The 27,143-nt window shown below is 38.6% G+C and overlaps 1 protein-coding gene across 1 annotated transcript in view; it reads left to right on the top strand.

Annotated features, from left to right (window-relative positions):
• Ccdc178 (coiled-coil domain containing 178) overlaps window positions 1-27,143 on the top strand; it is a 347,767-nt gene that overhangs the window by 303,722 nt on the left and 16,902 nt on the right. The window contains exon 22 of the mRNA XM_028887739.2: window positions 7,170-7,304. Coding sequence (XP_028743572.1) covers window positions 7,170-7,304 — 135 coding nt within the window. The remainder of the gene's footprint in view (window positions 1-7,169; window positions 7,305-27,143) is intronic.

The raw sequence follows: 27,143 nt of genomic DNA, 5'->3' as shown, positions 1-27,143 counted from the left end.
TAATGGGAGCCCCTTTCTTTCTCAGAGTTGACCACCAGTGCTCCTTCAGTTCTGCCATCCCGTTTTTACCTTAGTTCTGTCTTATGTAACAATCAAGTTACTGTACACAGCATTATTTTTCAATTTTTAAGCATTCTATAATGTTGTACTATACATAGCATTTGAAAGTCTTGCATTTTTATTTTATTTTAAAGACTAATAAGCATTGGGTTATAGACATACCTCAGACAGTTGTTCATGACCCCAGTGGTAGATAACTAGGTTGTTTCAAATTTCACCATTTTAAGCAATTGGTTTTGTTTTAGTTTGGTTTGGTTTGGTTTTTGTGCTTTGTTGTTCTTGTTGTTGCTGCTGCTGCTGCTGCTGTTACTGTTCCTTAAGAGGATATGCTGATTTTTTTTCAGAACAGAAACTGTGAAGTGTCATTGTACATTACACCAATAGTCTACGGGAAAAAAAAAGAAAAAAAAAAAAACCCTGATGATGAGCCCCAAGGTTTCTGATTCTGTCGATCAATGCGGCCATATATCTAGAAAAAGCTGAGCTGATGGTGATACACAGGGTCTCAAAAAAAACACTCAGAGAATTCTGATATAGAACCCATATAATGTCTTCAACTTGTGCACAAAATGGCAAGTTGATCCCCACAGTCTTTGTGGGAAACTATATACAAATCTGCACGGCTTCCTGGATATTTACCAATGCAGTGAATCTGGAGCATATTGATTTATTACCTACCATCGAAGATGAACACATGTGACTTAGTTTGAGCTATTATTGCTGTGATGAAACATCACAACCAAAAGCAAACTGGAGAGGAAAGGGTTTATTCGACTTACAGTTCCACATCACTGTTCATCAGAAGGAAGCCAGGACAGGAACTCAAGCAGGGTAGGAAGCTGGAGGCAGGAGTTTGAGTATAGGCTATGGAGAAGTTCTGCTTACTGGCTTGCTCCTCATAACTTTCTCAGTCTTCTTTCTTATAGAACCCTGGACCAACATCCCAAGGATGACCCTACCCACAATGACTGGGCCCTCCCACATCAATTACTAATTAAGAAACTGCTCTTCAGGCTTGCCTATAGTCCAATTTTATTGAGTCATTTTCTCAGTTAGGACTTCCTCATCTCCAATGACTCTAGCTTTTATCAAGTTGACATGAAACTAACCAGCACAACAGACCCCCTTATCAGCTTGACACACAAACACATCACAATTAAGCCACAACCTTTCCTTTCTTATTCATCTCCAAGACATCACATTAATAGGAACATCACAGTAGAAAGTATTACAATTTTTAAAAATCCCACAATCTTTAAAAACTCACACACATAAAAATTTAGTCTCTAAAATAGCCAGTCTCTTTTAAAATTCAAAGTCTCTCAACTGTGGGCTCATATCAAATCAAAAATAAAATAAATACTTTAATACTTTCTTACGTGAAGAGAGAAGAACCAGGACAGAGTAACAGTCTCAACAAAGCAAAACCAAACTCAAAAAAACACAACAACTCTAAGTCCAATTATGTGGGATTCACTCCTGATCTTCTGGGCTCCTCCAAGAGGATTGGGTCGCTTCTCCGGGTCTGTCCTCTGAAGCACACATAGCTTGTCTTCTAGGCTCTGGCTGGCTCCACTTCACCACTGTTGCTATCCTTGGTGTTCATCCCATGGTATTAGCATCTCCAAAATGCTGAGGTGTTCTGTAACTGGGCTGCACTTTCGCCAATCGCCTGTCATAGGCTCTTTTCATGGTGCAAAGCCTCGAGTTTTCTCCATGACCCCTTCAATGTGGGGTTTCCACTGATATTCCAGCTGCACCCCCACCGATGGCCTCCCCTGGCCTCTCCCAGTGCCAAGCCGCAGTTGCTCTCCATGACCCCTTCATGCCTTCATAACCAGAGCCACCTGGATGATTCTTACACGACCAAGCTTGGGTAACAGCACAACCTTAGCTACCTCTGGAACATAGTTTATGAGTGTGCTTGGGAAACATTTCCCAGGAGATGTCACTCTAATAATGTTGGTCTCTTCTTAATTACCGCCAGTTTTTCATCTCCAGCTGACCAGCATTGATTGTCCCCGTAAAGCAAAGCTTTTACGTCAGTGGTTCTGGTCTCTTTTTATTATACAATTGGCTTTTCATCCCCAGATAACCAGAACCACAGGTTCTCTACACAAATGGCCCGGCAGAGCCTTTGCTTCCCTCTGAAACTTCGCAAGCCAGGCCTCCATAGTCTGCGCTGTTCTCAATATTCTTATCCTCCAAGCTGCTACAGAACAGCCATTGAGTTCTCAACACTCTGGATTTTCTAGTCCAAAGTTTCAAAACCTTTCCACAATCCTCCTAAAAACATGGTTAGTAGCACAATCTCGGTACTAATTCATCGTAGTTTAGGTTACTATTGCTGGGATGAAACACCATGACCAAAAGCAAACTGGGGAGGAAAGGGTTTATTGGGGTTACACTTCCACATCACTGGTCATCATTGGAGGGAGTCAAGACAGGAACTCAAGCAGGGTGGGAACTTGGAGGCAGCAGCTTTCTAAGTTAAGCATCTATTTTGCTATAAAAATTTTGAGATTATAATTATACCATTTCTCCCTTCTCTTTCCTCCCTCCAAACCATCACCCCTAGCACTCCTGACTCTCCTTCAAAGTCATAGTCCCTTCTTTCACTAATTGTTATTACATGCATATATTTAGATGCATAGATTTCCTAAATTGAATCTGCTCAGTCCATATATGTTACTCGTTGCTGTGGATATTGCTCTATATAAATAAAACACTGATGGCCAGTGACCAGGCAGGAAGTAGGTTGCCAGACAGAAAGTAGGTGGGACAAAGAGAGAGGAGAATTCTGGGAAGCGGAAGGCTGAGGGGGAGACACTGCAGCCACCGCCAGGATAAGCAGCATGTAAAGACTCTGGTAAGCCACCAGCCACGGGGCAAGGTATAGATTTATAAAAATGGGTTAATTTAAGATAAAAGAACAGTTAGCAAGAAGCCTGCCACGGCCATACAGTTTATAAGTGATATAAGAGTCTGAGTGATTATTTTATAAGTGGATTGTGGGACTGCGGGGCTTGGGGAACAAGGAGAGAAGCCCTCCAGCAACAACTCGTACGCATAGTTTCAGGACTGACCACTTGACACAGGACAACAAATTGGTGTGTTCCTCCTTGAGGAAGGCCGCCTCTTTCACTTCCAGCTTTCTTCAGTTGCCTATAGTTCCTGCGCGGCTGAAGCCTGAGGGCTCTGCTTCTTCCAGTTGGGCTGTCCATGCTGTTGTATTGTTTGTCTCACCCTGGGCAGTCACACTGATGAGACTTTGTGGGTGCAGATTCTGACACTACTAGGAAACACAATCTCACAGCACACTCCCCGGTCCTCTGGCTTTTACAGTCTTTCTGCCTCTTTTCTCACAATGTTCCCTGAGCCTTAGGTGTGGGAGTTGTACTGTGTATGTACCCACTGTACATACTAGGCTCTACAACTCTACATTTTGATTGGTTGTGTTTTTCTATAGTGGTCTCTTCATAAACCTTCAATTCTTTCTTGCTTCTGTCTGGTAGTTACGAATTTTCCCCAAAGTTCAAAAATGTTGAAGTATTCTTTCTGGGTTGGTTCTTAATGACTTTCTCTACTTGATGGACTTTAAAGTGTGCTCACATCTTGATAGACTTAAGGCCGCTGTGGTAGTTTCAAGCAAGAATACAGACAGATGAGTAGAAATAGATCAGTGTCCAGCTGTTTCTTCTCCTCAGTTGGTTTGTGGGCATGAGAAGCACTACCATCCAACCACGGTGTTTAGAGAAGGCAAGGTGTTCCACTTGTGCAAACTCTGTTGCCCACCTCTGTCTTATTTCTGGCTACTACAATATTAATTTATCATTCCCTGTGATAGGCAGGTTTTATTCATGGAGCTGTTTCCAGTACCCTGGCATCTCTTGGGAAAAAAGGGTCTTCTAAGTGCTAAGCTAGCTCTCAGATAATCACATCCTTCACATGCAAAGTATACTCCAGAAAGAAACATGAAAAAGCAGTATTTTGGCATATTTTCACAGTCTGTGGAGTTTGGTGTTGTTTGGTGGCACCAGGGATCAAAAGCAGGGCCTGACACATGCTAGCATGCCATCTAACACCATGCCGATCAGTGAACTATCTGATGCTACCTGATGAGGCTAAAAGAGATCACCCCAAAGTCACCCACTTAAAACAGTTATTTCAGACTTAGTACTGTGAACATTCATTGTCCTGACTGTGTATAACATATTTTATGTTTAAATGGGGTCCGCTTCCAGTTACTTTTGTCTTGAAATTTTCATATTACAATAATATAACAGAGCAACCTGTAAGTACGCAACTCAATAGGAACATGGGATATGCGCGTAAAGTTTTATTCATTTCCTATTAACATCTGACAGGTGTAAGTAAGTACTCATTTCACAGTACAACCTATTTTTCAAGCCATCTGTGGCTCAGATCTGCAGCCCTTAGGTTGCCTGTAGAAATCTTCATGGCAACCCTTAACCAGAAACCACAACTGAATGTCAAGGGCAAAGTGGGGGAGGGGAGTGGTTGGAGTCCAGTCATGATGACGTCGTGGTTTTGAATATGAGCTCTAAGTTAAAAGTAAACTCTCAAAAATATTGACCTCTAAACAGTAGGCAGGCAGAGGGGCTGTGTGGAGGAGCCTCCAGCGGAAAGCCAGAAGCTGTGATCTACTCAGGAGAAAAAAACTAAGAAAACTGAAGAATTATTTTTGTCAAGAAAACTTTGTTAAATCTACATAGCCTTTATCCCCCCCACAAAAGATCTATTTATAGATAGGTTTTGATTAACATGTTACTTTTATTTATTATTATACAGCCACTTTATTGAGAATATTTATCTCAGCCTTTGGCCTATTGAACCAGAATAAATGTGTTTTAACACATATCAGTGTGTTTTAATATAACTTCTAGGTATAATATTCAATGATGAGTTACTGTACAAGCCAAGATAATTTCCTGATAGTTTTAGTTTATTTAAAAAAAGTAAGACATTTTCTACCCTTTTCTCCATCTCTGCACTTCAAAAACAAACTACCCTGTCGGCCAGATCATATTGAACGTTAGGATCAAGTGCGATGTCACAAAGTTTTCAAAATTTGTGTTAAGAAATAATTCTGCAGAACCTTTGGCATTATTTCTTTTCCTGTGACTGGTTCCATTCAGTTCTCCCTGGTGGATTCTGTAGCCTTGTCCAGTTCCAGACCATAGTAACTTATAATTTAAATACAGGGCTCTCGAGCACATTATTGTTGATACAAATGGACAAGTTGTTAAAGTCATTGATGCATACCTTGGATAAGGCAGGGCCAAGGCTAACTTCTCCATATTACTACACAACTTTAATACCCATCTCCTCCCCGTGTCCTTGCCACAGTTATGAGAGTTTCACTGGGACCATCCATGTACTTGTGTGCATATCACATGAAATCTAACATTTCCAAGTGCAGTAATGAGTATATCAACACACAGTTCACCACCTGCCATTAATTGTCTGAATTGGCTTATGTTACACAAAAGCAATTTTCAGGAAAAATTGCACTGAACTTCTTTTCCAAAGAAATGGTGATCTTTAATTTGCTGACTTTACTTTAGTAGCCTAAGTTATCCAAAATTCCTCCAAATTCATGCTGGATTGTGTAGTTCACCATCAACTAAGTAGAGATGTGTTTCTAAGGGCATTTTTGTATGAAATTAGCAAATGAACCCATAGTAGAGCCTTCATTTTTCTGTGAACTGAGCCTAAATGTGTGTGTGGCTTTTGTTTGTGTGTGTGTGTGTGTGTGTGTGTGTGTGTGTGTGTGTGTGTGTGTGTGTCTGTGTGTGTCTGTGTGTCTGTGTGTCTGTGTGTGTCTGTGTATGTGTGTAGGATGTAACAAAGCCTAATGAGATTATTGATAATAAAAATTCACAGACAACATCGGGCATTTAAAATCACTTTATCTAAAATGTTTTGGTGACTATACACAACAAAGATTTCTAAAATTCAGGCATAGTTTCTTGGATGTTTTTCAAAGTGTCTCATTCATGCACCTCTGATCCTAGAACAACCATAGTTTGACATATTTTACTGTAATTGTGAAGAGATATTCAAATGAATTTGGGGTTTGTTATAGATTTGTTTCTTTCCATTTTGCAAAGGACACTGAGTATTCATGCTACCAAACCCCAAATGAGTTTTCAGTGGCAGAATATAGTATGTGACTATTTGAGCCTTTTGTAAATGGAGTTTATTATTAATTTTGTTAGACTTATCTCTTTAAAACATAGACTTATCATAGTAATTCTAACAGAATGCTAACTGTTGAAAGAAAAGAATTTCTTGTCTTGGCAAAACTGCTGCTTTTCTAATTGAAGCTGTTGATGGTTTTTATATTAAACTCCCTGGTATGATAGAACCCATAAGAACATTCTCCTTCTCTCTGCAGGTCCTGAGTTAAATGTGCCGCTTCTAAACATTATATCTTTTGTACTTTAATGTTGACATGTTTCCATGTCACGTGATCAGAGGGAGGCAGATTAACCGGAGTCCTAGCTGGAAATTCCCTCCCTGCTTTTTTCCCTCTCCTCCACAGTTGATGGCTAAGTTAATTCTCCTTGGTTTTGTCATGCTCTGATGCACACATCACCAGCCATAGGAAGCTTTAAGAGGAAGAAAAAGATGCAGTGATGTCCATCAAAGTTTTCAGGTTGCATTTTTTAAACTTTGGCTTGACCTGATGTGTCATTCAAAAAAAGCTTCAAAAGATTTTTTTTTTTTAAACAGAAAGGTTCAATATGTCCTGAGGCTATCGGTTTTGAGTTAAACTGGGTGAAGTAGAAATATTTTACTCATCAGCTTCGCAGTCACACAGTTTGCTTCAGCGAGAACAAAACTGCTGAGGCATTTAGAGAAAATTAACCCCCCATCCTGGCGGCCAGATGTGACTGGTCTCTGGCGAATGCACATGAGTGGGCTGAAAAATCAAGAGACTGTGAAATTCCTGTCAGGTCCGTACAGTACGGAACGGGCCATTGGCTGCTTTCTATATTTCCCTCCATCATTCTTCTTGAACAGTGCCATTAATTTCCTCTCCTCTCCTGACTTGTGTTTCTTCCCCTCCCTGTCGCCTTTAGCTCTGTCAGCTGCAAGACAAGCTGGACAAGCAATGGCAGGAATACTTCAGACTGGTGATCCTTTTTAACCAGAACCGGCTGGAGAAGTTCCAGGGAGACTCCCAGGACAGCATTCAGAAAATATTACAAGTGCAGGTAGGTGACTGCAGGCAACGAGGCAAGATTATTCTGATCTAGATTGGAAAGCAAATGACGGGGTGCGTGGTGAAGCATTGAAACCATATCCCATCAGAGTTTTATAAATTTTTAACCTCTTTGATAGACTAGGGCTGCATGAAGGATGAATTTGGCAAGTGAAAACACATACCACATGCCATGCATACTTTGAGGGAATAGGGAGGTCGGACTGATTTATCTCAAACCTTAGAGAGGGTTTTTATACATACATTCTATTAAAGATGTGTTTTCCAGCCTCCAAGCTTCCTGAACACCATTCTGCTGTGTGGGGGAGCGGGAGTGGGGGGATATTCCATTCCATACAGTGTGTTCTTCATTCGTTTCCCACACTCTTTGAGACAGAATCTCTCACTGAAATGCAGTCTGGAGCTCTGTCTGGGAGAGACTGGCTGGTCAGTGACCCTCAAGTATCCTCCTGACTCCACCTCCCCAAGAACAAGGTTTTAGGCACATGCCATTGTACATTACATCAAGAATTTTTTCTTTCCGTGAATGCTGGGGATCCAAACTCAGGCCTTCATGGCTACACACGAAGTGCTTTGCCAACACTATTTTGCTTTCAGAAATGTCCATGGGGAATTTTCTGGAGATACTTTGATGCCAAGTGTACTTCATGTCTGTCTTGTCTTGCCTTTGTCTTGGCTGCCTATTATTGTTTTCCTTCTGTTTGGCTCATCCTTCTATGTATGGTGGTGACTCTCTTTGAAAACTGTGACAGTTGGGCCTAGAAGTAACTGTGCTTCCAGATGCATGTGACATTTTGTTGCCTGTGCTTGAATCTGCAAAAGCATTTAATGACCCGCTGGTCTTTATGAGTCTGCAATGCTTGAGAAACCCCTGCTGGTCATGTGAAGACTCTTGGTAGGATGTTACTCAAAGTTGTTTCAAGCTAACGTTTTACCATTGAAAATGTCATAAAGTGTGTTAAACATGACACCCCAAAGGAAAACACATGGAACTTTATTTTAAGAAGAAACAAGAGAAAACAGGATTACCTGTTCCATTAAACACAGGGAAGCGTTGTGATCACTAGAAGCATGAGAAGTAGCATTGTCAGTGACGAACACCAGACCCTAAACACATGTGCTTTATGCTGCTTCCAACTACGAGAAAAAGATATTTTTGAAAGAATGTCCACAACTACTAAGCAATTTCAAATTCCTTTTTTCTTGGTGTCTATTTTTATCATTTCCTTTTGAGTAATGTGTGTGTGCACACTTTCCATATTGGTTCTATTAAGAATGAGTTATAAAAAAAAACTGAAATAAAATGGAAGAAATTAAAGTTTTAGAAAGTGATATCTGGTACAGAAAAGCTTAATGGAAATTAATGCACAAAAGGCTGTTGCATTGGTTTAGAATTCAGAAGCACCTTGTTTTCATTTTAAAAACTTTGTTAATATACAGCATATTAAGATACAGGTAAAAAATAAATAGATAATCATTAAAAATAAATAAAACATAAATGTGGGTGGCTACTCACCGTGCTTCCCTTTTCAAGTTTTGATTGTTTATGGGTGTTCCAATGGCTTAGTGTCTTAGTAAAATTTCTCCACAAATATTTATGTTCTTATAAATCCTACAAATTGTAAATTCTCACTGTGACTTATGATGTGTTTGCAAAGACTGACAATGCCATTTGAATATCTGTGAGGTGAGTGCTTACCCATAGCCTTCAAATAATCTTTGTTCTTACTTACTGTTAGAGACCCACCCTCATGTTCTTTGACAACATTGATTTTCAGCCATCTGTGTTTGTGGCTCTGAGTAATCTGGAAGTGAAGGGATGGCCTGGGACAAGGAGAGAAACTCAGATGGTGTCTAGAGACATACGAGGGAGCTTGAATTTAGTGTATTTTAGGTGGGGGAGTAGTGGCTGCATTTGTTTTCTCAACAATGGATGCCTTGGGTTTAGAATGTCTAAATGTTAACTTTCGTTAAGAATGAAATTGCAACTTCTAATATCATGCCACAAAACCAGAGAAGCATACAGTCCTCCTGCGGATGTCAGATTTAAATTGGATAACGTGGAGCACACCACTATCCAGGGCCTGCTTCTGGCCAGTCTTCCCAGCTTCAGCACTCTCGACGGCTGCCCTGTTGGTCTGTGGTCCTATTCCTGACAAAGCTTGCTGTCTACTTCCTTCTCCCTCTCCTACTTACACCCTCCCTTCTGCAGTATCCTTCTTCACCTGCCTGTTAAAGAACATCTGACTCAGTGTTCTTGCTCTAAAAAGTCTTCCAAGCCAACCCTACCTGCTTCTGCCGGGTCGCTAGCCTCCATTGACCTTGGCCACCAGCTCTGTCCTCAAAATAGCACTCTAGCACTTCAGTTGCTGACACTCCATGCTTGCCATTGCACCCTCCTTTCTAGAAGTTTCTAAGATCCCACAGGGCTTTAGTGGGGGACAAGAACAGCATTCTCCCTCAGATATGTTAGGGGTATAATATTAAGTTGTCCACATTTGACAGTGATGAAGGTCTACCTTGGCTTTACTTTTTATGTTTGTCTAGCAAGCCATGATGGGGTCACCTAGCACATCTGCAGAGGAGCCTCTGGCTGTTGGGGACTCCTTCTGATTCAACAGGACAAACATCACTTAACAGCTCATACACTGGCTTTCTATTTTCAGATGACTTGATCTCAGGGTCCACTCAGTGTTGATGTCGGGGAATCTAAATGTTCTCTATTTCTAAATGATTATTAAAATGATGCTGTAAGATATTAGTGAACTGCTGAATGAAAAAATCATCTACTGAACCTTTTGAAAACTAATTGTATATCAGTGATAGTAAATAAATGCAATTCAAGGCACATGTGAAACTGAAAAGGTGAACTTTGGTTCATCTTTGGAGCACGTTTTTTATTGCTACAGAAAGGCAAAGACTGCATGCAGATATGCACTTGGCAGAAAACAGGGAGGACCAGATAAGCTTTTGATTTACATGATCAAGCAGAAGCCAGAGAGATTAATTTTTAAAAAATTAACCAGAATAAAGAATTGGTATATTAGACTCTGTAGCCTTGTGTGTGTGTATATATATATATATATATATATATATGTGTGTGTGTGTGTGTGTGTGTGTGTGTATGATTTAATTATATTAGTTGGCTGTGATCTTGATAGGACTCAAAGTGAACTTCTACAATAAATAAATAAATAAAAAGTTCGAAGTCTAGCACCTATATAAGATGCCATGTTTCTGGTATTGTTGGCACCTTTATAGTCTTGGCCTCATATGTGTGAAACAACATGAAGTTCCATTTTTCCTGTAATTCGTTTTCTTTCTTGTTTTTAATTGACATAATCCCTTAGTGTGTGTAATTTGTCTCTCACATCTTATTTAGCAAATAACCTGAGCACTGATCGATCACTCAAAGGACAGAGATGCAGCCAACACATGTAAATGTGACCTTGGACTACATAGGCAGGAGTGCATTTTTCTGAAAGGATAAGTTCCATCATCATTTTTCTTAGGTTTGATACATGTGACGTAATTTATTCAATGTAGGAAGCATAGTTGAGGAGCTATAATAAGAGCAGTAATAAGAAGGATGGGGAAAGAGGAGGAGTATGAGAAATACAGGTTGGAAACATAGAACAAATTGGACTGAAAGGTGAGCACCTAAGGACTGAAATACAAGGTTACCATATGTTTTGCTGATCTCTAAAAGCCAGCAACAGGACCAAAGGATAGCAAAGATTAGCAGGCCGCTTTGGGCCCAATAGGAATACATTTTCTACCCAAGCATGCACTGCTTTTACTCAACCAGGCAGACACAATCAGGTGGAAAAGGGAGGAAGATAGTGCAGATTTTTAGTGGGAATGAATGTTTTGAAACTCAGCTCAGGGCAGCTGCTCCTCCTACAATGCCCCTATGGCCTCTGCATGCACGTATTTGGTTTATCAACACCCCTTCACCCCCCAGGATGCCAGAATTCTCAAACTGGAAATCATGTCTTTCTTGTTCATCTTTTTTCCACCTAAACTAATTATGATTCTCAAAACATCATACGCAGAAGAATTTTGAGTTTGTGTATTGATCAAGATTGAATAATAAGCTTTAAGCCTTCCTTTCAGCTCCTGGTGTCTACAATCTTGCATTCATAAATATAAATGTTCACTATTTCTTTTTCCAGTAATTCTGATGGCCCAGAAATAATGTGTTTAATCATTTACAGACATACCTCATATATGTATGTACATATATATCCCAATGCACACACACAGAGGGGGGAGGAAGAGAGAGAGAGAGAGAGAGAGAGAGAGAGAGAGAGAGAGAGAGAGAGAGAAAGAAGGAAGACAAAAGTACAAAATCACTAGGCCACATAATATAACAGAATACCTCTGTGCAATATTTATGAAGTAGAATAAATTTGTGTAAACATGCATTGCAGATTTAAATTATGAACCAATATATTACACTTGGGTATTGACAAATTGAATAGATCTTATTGGATAACTTTAGGTAGTAATATATAAAAGATATTCTAATATAGCTACAATAATTTGAGAATATTTTCTGAGTCTAGAAATAGTTATCACTACTAAGCTATCTGAGAGAAGGCAGTATCACAAAATTGGAATAATTCAAAAGATAAGAAGGAAGGGCAAGCATAAAAAATAGAAAATATGGATAAACATTTAATTATTGGAAAACTATAAATAGTTCCACAATGCATTTTGAATCTACAGATTTGCAACTTAGTCATAAAGGCAAAATCTACATTATTTAGAAGTTATGTATTTAAAGCATATGGGAATCAAATAAAAAAAAACATGTAAATCTCACAAGACCCCACTCTTGATGAGCAACTATGGGCAGTTGATGGCTGCTGAGAGAGAGAGAGAATGAGAATCAGTCTTCTGTGGTAGAGGAGATCCCTGATAGATTATCCAATCTCAAGTGGTCAGCCCTAAGTACATGTACATATGAGCAACACTAATGGACCCTGTAACTTTCATAAATGTGTGTGTATGTGTGTGGGTGTGTGTACCAATAATTATGGAAGAAGGCATTTTGAACTTGAGAGGATATGAAAGGGACATGGGAGGAGCTGAAGGAGAGGGAGAGGAAATGATGTAAATATAGTATTCATGTATGAAATTCTCAAAAGAAGTATAAAAATTTAAAGTTATAATCTAAAAAGAAACAGAGAAAGACTAAGACAAAAAGTATTATTATTGCTGGGCGGTGGTGGCGCACGCCTTTAGTCCCAGCACTCGTGAGGCAGAGCCAGGTGGATCTCTGTGAGTTCGAGGCCAGCCTGGGCTACAAAGCGAGTCCCAGGAAAGGCGCAAAGCTACACAGAGAAACCCTGTCTTGAAAAACAAACAAACAAAAAAGTATTATTATGTTCAAAATAGTATGTTTATTGTAGATAAAAAACATGTTAAGACATATCAATAACAAACTTTAGAATATGTGAAATTCTAAATATGTGGTTGAAATCCAAATAAAAATAAATGAATCCCCAATCAAAATAGGAGCTATTTATGACTTCTACAATTTTTTTAATATATTTTGAGAATTTCATACATGAGTACTCTATTTACAACCTTTCTCTCCTCTCTGTCTTCCTCCCAAACTCCTCCTACCAATCTCTTTCATATTCATGACATCTTCTGTAATAATTATTGTTATAAAAATGGTACCATATTTTTTTATTGTGAGCCTAAACTTTAACTGCTGAGCCATCTTTCCAGCCCAAGAAGGTCGAGAACACAGCTCACATAATCAGCTAACCAGGGCTCGCAGGGGCTCACAAAGACTGAGGTGACAGCGAGTCTGCATGTGTTTGAGCTAGGTCCTTGCATACATGCTCTGTTTGTGTGCCTTGGTGTTCTTGTTGGACTCCTAACAATAGGAGTAGGGGTATCTCTGACTCCTTTGCCGGCTTGTGGGACCCTTTTCCTCATACTGGGTTGCCTCATCCAGTCCTGATATGAGGGTTTGTGCCTAGTCTTATTGTAACTTTTTATGGCATGTTTGATTGATATTCCTGGGAGGTCTGCTCTTTTCTGAAGGGAAATGGCAGAGGAGTTGATCTGGGAGAGAAGGGAGGTGGGGGTGAGGGGCTGAGAGGAGAGAAGGGTGGGGAAACTGCAGTTGGGGTGTAATGTATGATAGAAGTATGTATATAATAACATGAGTATATATAATACCATAAAATATATTATAAATATATTTTTATACATTACATATTTTAATATCTTTTTAAAGGATTACCAGTTAGCCCTTACAAAGCAGAACAGAAACTGATATAAGGAAAGCTCTCAATGATGAAGTCATTGTTACTATCATTAAAGAATACTACCATTCCTTCTTCAAAAAAAATTGTATCATGTATCAAAATGCAAGGATTCAACTTTAGAAAATATATTCATGTTACTTAATATAAACAATAGTCAAAAGGGGGACTATGTTTTTATTCAACATACACTAAGCAGTAATTGATAAGAGCAACAATGTTACTCTAGTAAAGCAACAAATCAATAACAAAATTCCCTCAGTTTCATATGTTTTATATAATATAAATGAATCAGAGACACTATGTAAGAAAATGTCAAAATTATCATTATTGTCATTACGATGTTTCTCTTATGAAGAGAAAGAATAAGCATTAGAATATTTACATGTATGTATCTTTATTTGCTGTGTGTGAATGTTTTGTCCTCATGGATATAAGTGAACATAAGGATCTGGTGCTTGTGGAGGTCAGAAATGGGTATCAGAGTCTTTGGAACTGGGTTTCAGATGGCTGTGGGCTGCCATGTTGGTGCTGGGAACTGAACCTGGGTATTCTGCAAGAGCAGCCAGTGCTCTTAACTGCTGAGCCATCTATCCACCAGGAAGCATTAGAACTAATGAGACAGGTATTTAAAACGTCAACCTGAAACACAAAGCTCCTAAGAGTAAGCAAAGAAAATGACAGCTCAATCCTTTCTGAAAGACCCACTGAGTAACACTGAAAATATAGAAATAAGCAAATATATGTCCTTTCATAGCATTATATTGAAAAGTTGTCAATGTTTTAAAATGTCAAAATTTAAAAGTTCATAAGTTTAACAAAATCCTACTCAAATCCAAACAAGATTTTTCAGTGAGGCTTGAGGTGATTATAAATAAATCCTCAAGAGTAGCTTTGACACTTTGTAAGAAAAATAAAATATGTCAAATTGACATTGGAAATTTATACCAGTTGGTAACGAAACAAGTCAGAAGGCTATATTCATTAAACGAGAAGACCTTGTTGATGCACAAAGGCCTGGAAAATATGACACAATAATCGGTAAACTTCTCTCATTAAACAGTAAAAGCATACATACAGTTATATATCATCTCTGCCTTTTACGTAGAGAGAGGCCATGGTCAATATCATACGAATGTATCCTCTGTGTCCCAATAAAACTTTATTTACAAATAGGCAACGATCCTAAGGATCAGGGAAAACCTCACATGTGTTTGGACATTCAAATATAGACTATTCACTTGCTGGCTGAGGTGTAAAGTAGATTCCCCAAACATACACAACAGTGTATTTTATAAGATAAAGAATACTTGTCTGTCTCTACACTGCATAAAAGATGAAATATTGTATCATGCTTATTTGAAATTACTTATATCATGCATATACATCTGAAATTACATATGGTCCTTAGCTGCCTTGTGAGTATACTAGAAAGTGAACCTGTAGTAATTAGAGTCATAGAGCAATTAGAATTAAAATATCTGTTTAATATATATATATATATAAAATATATTTCTAACATATATATATGTTAGAAAATTGGTTCAGCAGTAAAAAGCATTCATTTAAATCAGTACAAAATGTATAATGCAATGGGAAAATTGGAAAATTTCAGAAAATACTGCTAAATTGCATACATGAAGCAAATGCCCAATAGCAAATGCACTTGAATTACACACCTTTACTCCAGTACTCTGGAGACAAAGGAAAGTGGATCTGGCCAGCCTGGTCTATGGAGCAAGTTCCAGGACAGCTAAGCTTAGGCAGTGAAAGGAACCATTGAAAACAGAAAGCTAGTGAAGACATAATTGAACAAGGGGGCCATGTTTCAGCCCATATTGGATATGCCAGAGCCATGGGATAGCTGCTGAGGAGAGCTGCTAACAGGGAGTGGAACCAGCCTAAGAGAAAGAAGTACATTGCAGTCAACAGAAGTGAAAGGAGGTGGAACTCTTAAGAGCATTTTGACATCAGACATGGAGATGCAGAGTTTGGAGTTTGTCCAGCTGGCTTTTGGTCTTGCTTTGGTTCGGTATTTCCCCTCGATGCTCCCTTCCCTGCATTTCGGAACAGTAATAAATATTCCTGCACCATTATATGCTGGAAGTATGTGTTCTGCTTTTTTATTTTGATTTTACAGGGGATTACAGATAAGAGATGGCTTGAATCTCAGAAGAGATGTTGAACTTTAGACTTTGAAGTAAGTTTGAGACTGTTAAAGACTATGGAGATTTTTGAAGCTGGACTGAATGCATTTTTGCATTATGATATGGATCCAAGCCTTTGGGGGCTAGGGAGTGGAAAGTTTGAAAGAAAATGCCCCCCAAAAGAAGTGGCACTATTAGGAGGTGTGACCTTGTTGAAATAGGTGTGTCTTTACGGGTGTGGGCTTTGAGGTCTCCTTTGCCCAAGCTATGCCAGTGTGGCACACAGTTCACTTCCTGTTGCCTGCAGATCAAGATGTAGAACTCTCAACTCCTTCTCCAGCACCATGTCAGCCTGCATGCTGCCATGTTCCACAATGGTAATCATGGTCTAAACCTCTGAAACTGTAAGCCATCCCAATTAAATATTTTCCTTTATTTAAAAAATGACTAAAAAGCAAAAAATACATTTTCAGTCTTAATACTTTCACGTTTTTTTGAAAGATATTGACAAGTGATGATAAAAGTTCAGAGAAGTAAGCTTCCATATTTTATCAAGAGCTTCATTTTTTTCTGTTACCAAAATGCAAACTGTGCATCCTTCCATTTCAATTTTTACTAGAGAAATATCTTCGCACATACAACTGCACACATAAACAAAAGCACACCATGTATGTCTCCCAAGGTCAATGTACTTCATGAAATGAGGTATAGTATAAGCCCTGTACATAGTAAGCAACTTGCTACCGTAACTCAAACCCTTCCCTTTTGTCTTATATTAAAACTATTGTAAAGAAATTTTGAATATGCAATTAATTCTTTCAGTGCTTTATTGTTTTCTTCCAGGACTTTATTGTTTTCTTCTACTTTATTTTTCCTTTCCTCTAGTTTTTTATAGCGTTCTTCCCATTTTTTTTGTCCTTTCCTCTATATAAGCCTCTACCATCTTCGTGATGTTATTCTTAAGGCTGTTTTCTTCTGCTTCTTCCAATTTTTGAGGTTCAGATCTAGATGTTGGAGGAGGGCTAGGTTCTGGTGATGCTGTATTGCTCTTCATTTTGTTGTATATACTTCTGCCTTGACGTCTGCCCATCTCCTTGTGGTTCATTCTTGGTCTTATCAGCGCACTTGGTTCAGACAGAGCTGACAGATTCAGGAAGTCTCTCTCCCTTGTCCAGATGGGAGCTCTCTTGTCCAGATGGGAACTCCAGGGCAGGATGGGAGCTCTTGTCCAGACAGGAAGTCTGGGGCAAGATGGGTGCTCTTGTCCAGAAGGGAAGTCTGGGGCAGGATGGGAGCTCTTGTCCAGAAGGGAAGTCCAGGGCAGGATGGGAGCTGGGGGCCAGTCTCTAAGTCTCTGAAAGTGGCTGGGGTCTGGGACAGATGGGCGTGGGGGCAGGACGTGGAGATTGCAGAGTCTGCCAGGGGTCTTGGAGAAGGGGAGCCTTCCCGGTAGGGCTAGAAGGGAACCTGCCCGGTGGCCAGAACCTGGGGCCAAGTTGGGCAGGTCTTCCCCGGAGTGGCTGGTGCCCAGGGATGGGGTCTAGGCTGAGCCCAGGCACTCACCTCTGGTCCAGAAGGGAAGTCCGGGGCAGGATCTGAATATGCAATTAATTCTTGCCAAAAACTTTCCAACTATTCATGAGCCCATTTGTACTTCACAATATTTTTACATCCACAAGCTTACAAAGCAAGGCTTGGTGATGTAACTCTGTAGTAGGGCTTGTCTGGCATATGTGAGGCCCTGGGTCCCACCCTCAGTGCTGTGAATTAATTGACCAATTAATTAATTAATTAAATCCTGCAACTCCAAGTTTTACACAGCACTTCAAACTCCTAGGAATTCAAGAAACTCCATCTAGGTACACAACACTGCTGGTCATATAATGGAATGAAAGAAATGCTTGGCTGAGTTCAATTCCTTTGAATCCTTCTGCAGCTTTTAAAGTATGCATACGCATAGAAACAGAAAGAATTAAACAAATGTTCTTAGTTAAAACAGTAAAATTATTGAGTCACACTTTAGTCAAGTATCTTCCTTTAGCTGTAAAATCAGCATTCCGTTCTCATCACAAACTGATTATTGCTAACAAACAAATGCCTATTGCCGAAAAATCATTTCAGATTCAGAAAATGGTGTCTGAAAGGGATTTTAGCTCATTTCTTCATACTCCTACCTTTAGGACTTACTATCTCATTATCCTTCCCTGGCAAAATTATGCCTCTAGAATGTTATTTTGATTGATATTGGGGGAGTGAATTACCATAACGTACCGAAGCACTGAATTCACTCCCTACTTACTGAATGCAAGTACGATACACACAATACATATTGCAGTCCTTGATCTTTAGCCATCTGAAGCTAAGTTAGGGAATATCAGTTCATTCCAATGTGTTTCGTAGGGCCTGATTTGTGAAAGACACTTTAATATACACTGGTCAGGGAGGTCCATAAATACAAGGGACAATTTCCATCCTCGAAGATCTGTGATCTCCCAGAGAAGGCTGGCACATCCCATTGTATAAGTAAAACTAAAGGCAAAGAGAGTTCAGTCTGAGAAGGGAAGAGAACTTTCCTCAAAGGAATAATTGCTAAACTAAATCTTAAATATTGAAGGAACCAGCTCCATAAGATATTACGGAATAATTAGTTACAAGGTTAAAAGTAATTCAGTGTGGGCAATAACTGTTATGGTTGGCTAGAAACCAGAGAGAACTGTTAGGTCTGAATTCAAAAGAGTATCTTTGCCAGAGGTGAAATCTGGACAAAACCTCTAGAAGTAGCTAGATATAAAAGGAACAAAAGCATGGGATGAAGGGAAGTGAGCAAATTCAAACACAGGGGACTCGGAGTGCTAGATTTACACAGTTGAAACTTACTTGCTATTTTGTTAAGAAAGGACTCATGTAGCCCTTATAATGTGTCATTATTCTCAGTACTTTGTGCGCTTTAATTAATATAATTCTCAAAGAACCCTATGACATACTGTCATAGTAACCCTATTTTATTGAAAAGGAAACCAAATCGCAGATGGGTAGAGCATGTTGTTCAGAATCGATATGTAGTAGTAGAGGCAGGTTTTTTGGCAACTGGACACCATCTCATAACTACGCTGTACTGGAAATTTTCTCTGTGTTATTGAGATTTCATTATGTCAGAGGAAAACAGTGAGGAAAAAAAAGAGATCAAGTCATCAACAAAGCCACAGTATTGGCTACTTAAATTTGGCATTCTGGGAGAACTCTATATTTACTCAGTATTCAGTAAATCATTCATAACCTTTCATTTCTCAACCCAAATAGTAAAAGAATAGCATTTGCTTCTCAAGTATCTTCATAGTAGTAATACAGTTCAATTCATCATCTACTAATGGGGCACACTTAAATCATTAAAATGTATAAAAATTGATGTGATCATTGAGTTAAAATATTAATTGCAGATCACATTAATTCAAAAATCCCTCCCTACCCAAAACATATATACATAAAACTCACATTCATTTTTACTATAATCAACTCCTGGAAACCAAAGATAAAAGAAACAATCATAGAACCAATTCCACAGAATACAAAATTAAAAACTAATTTTAACACTGCGTTGGAAACAATGATGGCCAGAAAACACTAGACTATCTCTGTGGGGCTAGCTCAACAAACAGAAGGCAAGAGCAGTCATCTCTAAAGGAAAGAATCCTTCAAAGCTTATATATGAAAGAAAAGATGGCTACATTGTCAACATTCTCTGCTTAAAGGCTTTAATAGGTACACCCTCAAATGGCCTGCCTGTGATAGTTTTCTTTATATAATTTCAAAAATTTTTGCAAATGTTTAAGTGAATGATTCTTGACAACAGTTATGAAATCTTAAAGGCACAGAGGTATGTATCCTTCTCCAAATCATATACACATTTCCTGCTATAGTTGTCTAAAAGCAAGTTAACCTCAATAAATGATATTGAAAACAGCTGAAAAGCTGGGAAGAAAGCTTGAATCTAAACCTGAAGGAAGGAGAGAGGTCAGATATAACAAATAATTGAGCAAACACTTTTAAATTTTAATTTATTTAAAAGACATTTAAATACTAAAACTACCACCATGGTTTAGGATTTGTAGCATCTATCTGTGAATGCAACATGAATGGCAGCCATAGTATGAAGGATGAGAGGAGAAATAGAGGTGCTCTGGCCTACATCTTAAATTTAACATGAAATAGTATGATGTTACTTCGACAGAAACTCAGTGACACATGTTGAGTCATATTGTAACCCCATACCCCAAAAAGAAAGAGATAAAACAAAAATACCAATAGAAAAATTAGCGCAGAATACTGAAAAATATTTGATAAATCTACAATAAGGGAGAAAAGAAAAATCAGAAATAAATACACCCCCAAAAGTAGTCAATTTTGAGAATAATAGAAAGCCGGTGGCCCTAAACCCAAATATACTGAATTTTATATTAAATATAGATGGAATAAAAACTCCAATTGAAAAATAGATGTAATTACAGTAGATAAAATGTCACTCAGTTTTATAGTGCCTAAAATGACAAAAGTGAAAATTCTTGAGAATGAAAGGATAGAAAAATCACACTGTCAACACCAAGCATAATACAAGTGGAGGAAAATAAACCTCACAACTAGAAATAATACCAGGAATAAAGAGGGTCTCCTTCTAAACAGAAGGAATTGGTTAAACAACTATCTATAACAACCCTAAATATGTACGCATCTAATAAGAAGGTTTTAAAATATATAGTCAATATACTAAGAAAGCTGAAAGTAGAAATAAAAGGATCTCACTGACAGTGTGATGTCCCAGTGCTCACCTCTGTGTAATAGGCAGAACGCGAAGATTTTTAAAAGCTTGAATCATGGAAGATTTGAAGGACCCTGTCAACTAACTTGACCTAACAGATTTGGAAAATGCTCCACACAAAGATAGCTAGAAAATTCATCTCCTGTGGTACACATGGAACATCCCAAGCACAGAGAATGTGCTAGGCTGTAAAGCAACTCTCCAAACACATTAAATTATCAGGACAGTAATGAATATGTTTTTGTTTTTGTTTAGCACAATGGAAAGATTAAAAATAAATAGATATTTGGAGGGAAATCCCCTAAATGGTATAAGCAACTCACTTCTGAAAATTAATTACAATAGAAATCATATAATATCAGATGATATTTTTAATAGAATTAAGACAGTCCAAATAAGATTAGCCTCATATAGTGAAACTAGAAATTCATACTGGGTAAAGCCATTGGTTTTTTGAGAGTGGATTTGAAAGTCTCTGTGAGCAAAGCATAGGGCTTGGATAGAGAAGAGTGCAAAATGAGGTTAGGGGAATGATCAAGGCCATGCCACCAATGGGTCTCCCTTAAGGAATATCTCTGTGGCTTAATTAATACCTAATTTAGCAGTCAGCATTGAGAACCCAAGAGAGGTCCTGGGAATATCCTGGGTACATAAGTAAATTAAGCTCTTGATTGCTAATGTAACCCAGCCTACTTTATCCTTTATATGCTGACTCTGATGTTAAATTTTCCCATTCAATTTACTCAAGTTCCTCTTCAGCCCCTTAAACAATACACTCTTATTTCCTTTTCCTTCTCAAAATGCTTTCCTTCTCCTCATACTCCATGGTGTGATTCTCGGGGTTTTCTTAACCCCTTCTGTCATTGGACTTATGATTCTAACCTCTCTCCAAATATTAGAATTATTTTATCCAGTAACATCTAAAGTGCCTGTTGGTAATGATGATAGATCTGCATCTCCCATTTGAAGACAGATGAAGCAAGAGTGTAATTCCAATGTTGATATCTCAGATAAAAATGCATTGACCCCTTATCCTATTTAAAAAATAACGCTCATTAAGCACAAACATATTCTTTTCTTAAAATAAGGTAATAAACTTCTTATTGTTTTTATTAGAAAGATATGTATGGTAAGTCTTAGGTCTGTACTCAGCAAGAACAAAGGAAACAGCATCTTAAGTTGTTTAATTCACTGTTATGTCAGCAGCCCATTATTCAAGTAGAGGAGCCATGTCAGTGGTGTGGGGGAGATGAGTTCCTCAAAGGCAGAACTTTGAGTTTGAAAATTAGTGACTAATGGAGCATATCCAGTAGGTATTTTTCACACAACTTAGCATCATCATGACACAATGATGCTGCTTTGATGTGAGATTAACCTGGACACACAATTTTTCATTTAAAAGTATCAAGATTCTACAACAATGAGCAGTGCCATTATAACAAGAGTAAAAGGTTAAGATGGAAATTCTAGAGAAAGAAAAATTTGAACAGTGACAAGTGAAACAACCTCGGCATACACAATACCAAGTTTATCATGGGATCATTGATAAAAATCAGGGCAATGAAGACAATGACTCAGTAAACCTTAACAAGGGAAAAGAATGTTACAGAGTTAAGATAAAGATCTCTATCTATCTATGTATCTGTATATCCTCAAAGTGTGATAAGCTACATATCTTCTCAACCCACAGGATGGAAGGAGTTTTGCTGTTAGTTATTTTATCTTTTTAAAGAATTATGTAGCTGGGCGGTGGTGGTGCATGCCTTTAATCCCAGCACTCGGGAGGCAGAGGCAGGCAGATCTCTATGAGTTGGAGGCCAGCCTGGACTACCAAATGAGTTCCAGGAAAGGCGCAAAGCTACACAGAGAAACCTTGTCTCGAAAAACAAAACAAAACAAAACAAAAAGAATTATGTATATACTATGCTTGGAGAAGAACATTTGTAAAGGAAACACCTTAACTTGGAATGTCCATGTAGAACATCTTCCCAAGCCATTCTTAGTAATGAAATGAAGTCCAAGCAAACAAAAACAATAAATGTACCTTACGTTTGCACAACGTGTTCCAGATGTACGAAGCTCTGATCTGTAATGGTAACAGCCACTCCTGGAGAAGAGACACAATGGGGTGAAAGGTGAAAAGAAGGTGGAGGTGCTTGGGTAGAGACTCAGAACTAACAGTTGACTGATGAATTCTTGAGCTGAGCATACTGTGATTTCTATGCCTAACCCTTCTTAATGTTAAAAGCTGGCCTTGGATCTCTTCAAACTGGGCTCCAGATTTGAGTCATTCTCCTCACAAGTCAACCCTGAGGGGAAAAAAAGAAATATCATGGGCCTATACACTTGAGATCTCAAGTTGCGACAATTAAGTCACAAGGAAATACTGAAGGACATGGTATAGACCTCTTTGTTCCTTGATGAAATATGGACCTGCTTCAGATGTGACTTCCTGACGCTGCCTACTTCAGACATCCACCATTTTAGAATGTTCATGTTATTCCACATCATGGATTTGAAGATAACTTTTTCTGAGACAAAGCTAGTTCATGGAAAGCCCTCTATGTGTTTCTTATCACCCAAATGAATAGCAGTGTCCCAGCCCAACTACAGTAAATGTGAACATAAATACATCTATTGGAATCTCATCCATAATTTCAAAGCAGATTATCTTCTTTAAAGACAGTGGTTTTAAAATTTAGACATTTAATTTAATTATCTTTTCCCAGAAGCATATAGGAAATCAGAAACCTAGTGTGAATAACATTATCCTCCCAGAAATGAAAACTTGCAATAGCGTGGTTTTTGTTTTTTGGGTTTTTTTTTTTTTGCCACAAACTCAATAATTTCACTTTAATCACTAACTGTGTTTTTGTTTTACAGAACCCGTATGATTTGGAAAAAGAATAAAATTGCTTTTAAAGTACAAAAATAATTATGAACCACTTGAAACGTAATGTCTGTGTTTTATTTCTCATCAGAATTCATTAGTGTGTAACATCAATAATTTAGCCCATCATTTGCCAACACTGACGTGGCTCAGTAGTTCAATCATGTAACCCTGTAAACTCACTTTCCATTAAAATGAATGTTGCTGACGAAGGACAACTAAAGAGATACTTCATTTATTAACTAAAGAGCTACTTCATTTATCAACATTTTTAAATTAGGAGTTTGGGGCCACAGAAGCTTAGCTGGATGATTGATTTGACGGATCTTTATATTAGACCTAAAGTCTTGTTCCAAATCAGACTATACTATGCACAAAGATAATCGCATTTCATTTATATAACACACCATTCAGGGATCACTCTTCAAAGGCAGCTATAGCTACCTGAAGAGAGTCAGTTCACCCACCCCAACAACAACACAAGTGCTTACTACAGAATTAGAAAGTGTGTACCACTCTTTACTATCTTGATTCAATTCCTTTGACAAATTTCTTACAAAATCTACACTATGCCATTCAACACATTAATATCCCAACTTTGTAAAAGTGCAGTTGAAGCATTAAGGAAATGGGCTAAATTAGTTAATGGTAAGTATAAGGAACCCAGTTTTTCAAATTCAATATCCATGGAAGATTGGTTCTAAGGCACCCCACCACAGCACACCAACACCCACAGATGCCTAAGTTCCTTGTATGTAGAGACTCAGCATTTGCACATAGACTATCACACACTCTTATATGCTTTAAGTCATATTCAGGTTTCTTATGATAGCTGATAAGTTATGAACTCTATAAGCATAGTCATTACACTGCATTATTTAGAGAATAATAATCAGCACAAAAATCTGTACATGGACAATATAGATGCATTTTCCTCAAATACTTTTGATTTACAGTTTCTTAAATGCACAAATGCAGAACCCACAGAGGAGCGGTGGACTGCACATTCAAGTTCCACATGATCTTCCCTTAACCTGCTCCCCTCTAGGTTCAAATGCCTGTGGATGTCACGCCATGGTTTTGAAATAGCAAGTTTCATTTTGAAGAGTTGGTCCCATGTACTCCTGCTTTGTGACATGGTATTAGTTGTGATTCAGAAAAAGAAGACAGGAAGGAAGGAAGGAAGGAAGGAAGGAAGGAAGGAAGGAAGGAAGGAAGGAAGGAAGGAAGGAAGGAAGGAAGGAAGGAAAAGGAAAGGTGAAGAGAAAAGAAAAGAAAAGAAAGGAAAAGAAAAGAAAAGAAAAGAGAAAAATTTCCACAACACTGTGAACACAGCACAGGACCATAATTCCTTCCACAAGTCAGAGTTTCCATCTTGAGGGCATTTAAACACAGTTCAGACTACTGGAAGACATGGGCATGATTGGCCCAGACCTTGTTTATTTGGGATAAACTAAATGTGTGTTTCTTATTGAAAACCAGGGGCTTCTCAGCATTTAGCCCTGAGAGCTGCCAGCTGGCATCTCGCCATGTTTGGGGATCAAAACCTTCTCAGCCAACAGATTCATTCAAAAGTCAAAATCCAGTCTAAGGTTGAATTACAAAATGCTATCTTTACAGTATCAAAACTGCCAATTTTTCCTATCACTTCTCTCCCTTTTGAATTTTCTTTCCTTCTTTCAGAAACATTCTCATCCTGGAAGATTCTAATAGCTAAGGGTGCTACATCAAATCTTTCTTATGCCTCTGTTATCTCTCCCTTTCATTTTAAAAAAAAAATCTTCTTATTATCTTTCACTTGGGAAAGAAAAAAAAATTCTCCACATTTTTTGAATGAGAAATCACTCACTGCACATGCCTTGTCAGTGTGGCCACAGGCTATTTTGTGAGGAGCTGGAGGTGGTTGCATATAGCTCCACACAGAGCATCGAGGGAGGGTGAGAAATCTGATCATCACCGAGGGGCTCCATATATGTAGCAGTTTATCATCATAATTTCTATTTATTTTAATTTAGCTGTCACCAGCATCCTAGGAAGGAAGATTTTGTCAGACAGACTTGGTAAATACATTAACTTCCAGGGTTTGGAAATGTGGGTCAGAAGTTAAGAGCATTTGGAACTTTTGCAGAAGACTCCTAATAGGTGAAGTTTCCAACACCCACACGGAATCTCACTCCACCTGTAGTTACAGTTCCAGTGGATCTGATGCCCTCCTCTGGCCTCTGTGGGCACCAGGTACTCATGTGGGATGCATAACACATGCAGATGAAACACACACAAATGTATGTGGCATGGCTCACATGAAGTGTAGCCAGGCTCAAATCCCATATTTCCTGAATCTTGGTCTGAACTATTTCCAGATAAGCCTGTTATTACAGGCAGCTGTGCTTTATATTTTAGATACAGGAGGAAGATGGAGGGGGGGCAGAATTTTATTTTGTGGACTTACTGTGGAATAAAAAGAAAAAGAATATTGGATCTATCTAGCAATGTAGCCATTTCAGGAGTTAATGTTTTGGTTTTTTGTTTTGTTTTGTTTTGTTTTAAGAATCTCCATGCTTGTTTCTATAGCTGCTGTAGCAGTGCACACACGTAGCAGCGGTGCACACACACGTAGCAGTGGTGCACACACATAGCAGCAGTGCACACACGTAGCAGCGGTGCACACACATAGCAGCAGTGCACACACATAGCAGCGGCACACACACACACACACACGTAGCAACGGTGCACACATGTAGCAGCGGTGCACACACGTAACAACAGCACACACACATAGCAGCGGTGCACACACGTAGCAGCAGGAGTAGCAATGCATAAGGATCACTCTTTCCCCCACATCCTCACTGATGTCTATTGGCATTTGCTTTAAAAAACATTTTTTAGCATTTGAGTATCTTTATAATATATTTTGATCATATTTTCCCCCTACCCCAATTCCTCTCAGGTCCTCCTAAGCTTCCTACCTGTCATTTGCTTTCTTGATGATAACTGTTGTGTCTGGGTGGAATCTCAATATAGTTTTAACTCACATTTCCCTGAAGATCCAGCTGTATCACTCCTGGGTAGCTGAAGGGCTCTAAGGCAACATATCACAGAGATATTTGCACACCATGCTTACTGCTATACTGTTCACAACAGCTAAGATCTGAAACCAGCCTAGATGCCATCAACAAATGACTGAGTAAAGAAAGCATATGGCAAACACATGATGGACTTTTACTCAGCTGTAAATAAAAATGAAATTATGGCATTCATAGGAAAATGGATAGTGGACACATCATTATGATAAGTGAAATGAGCCAGACTGAAGACAAACGTCAAAATTTCTTTCATATGCAAAAGCTCTATTTAATTTATATATGTGTATATATATTCATATATAATATGAACTAAAATATACTCAGATTATGAGGGAGTAGATGAGATATAAAGGGAGGGGACAATGAGGTAGGGTGATAGACTATATGTGTCATTAAAGATAAGAGAGAACTATTTTAAGGAGTAAGAAGACTAGAAATAGGAGGGTGTTACTGAGTGGTAGACAAGAGCAATCTGAGCAAACCATGGGGAGCAGTGTTCTTCCATGGTCTGTACTTCAGTTCCTGCCTCCAAGTTCCTCCTGCCTTGAGTTCCTTTCCTGGCTTCATTAGATGATGGACTGTAAAGCTTAAGCCAAAATGAACCTTTTCTT

The sequence above is a fragment of the Peromyscus leucopus genome, chromosome 19 (genome assembly GCF_004664715.2).
Source record: "Peromyscus leucopus breed LL Stock chromosome 19, UCI_PerLeu_2.1, whole genome shotgun sequence".
Taxonomy (NCBI): Eukaryota; Metazoa; Chordata; class Mammalia; order Rodentia; family Cricetidae; genus Peromyscus; species Peromyscus leucopus.
The sequence above is the reverse complement of the archived record's forward strand: the minus strand, read 5'-3'. Positions and strand labels throughout refer to the sequence as shown.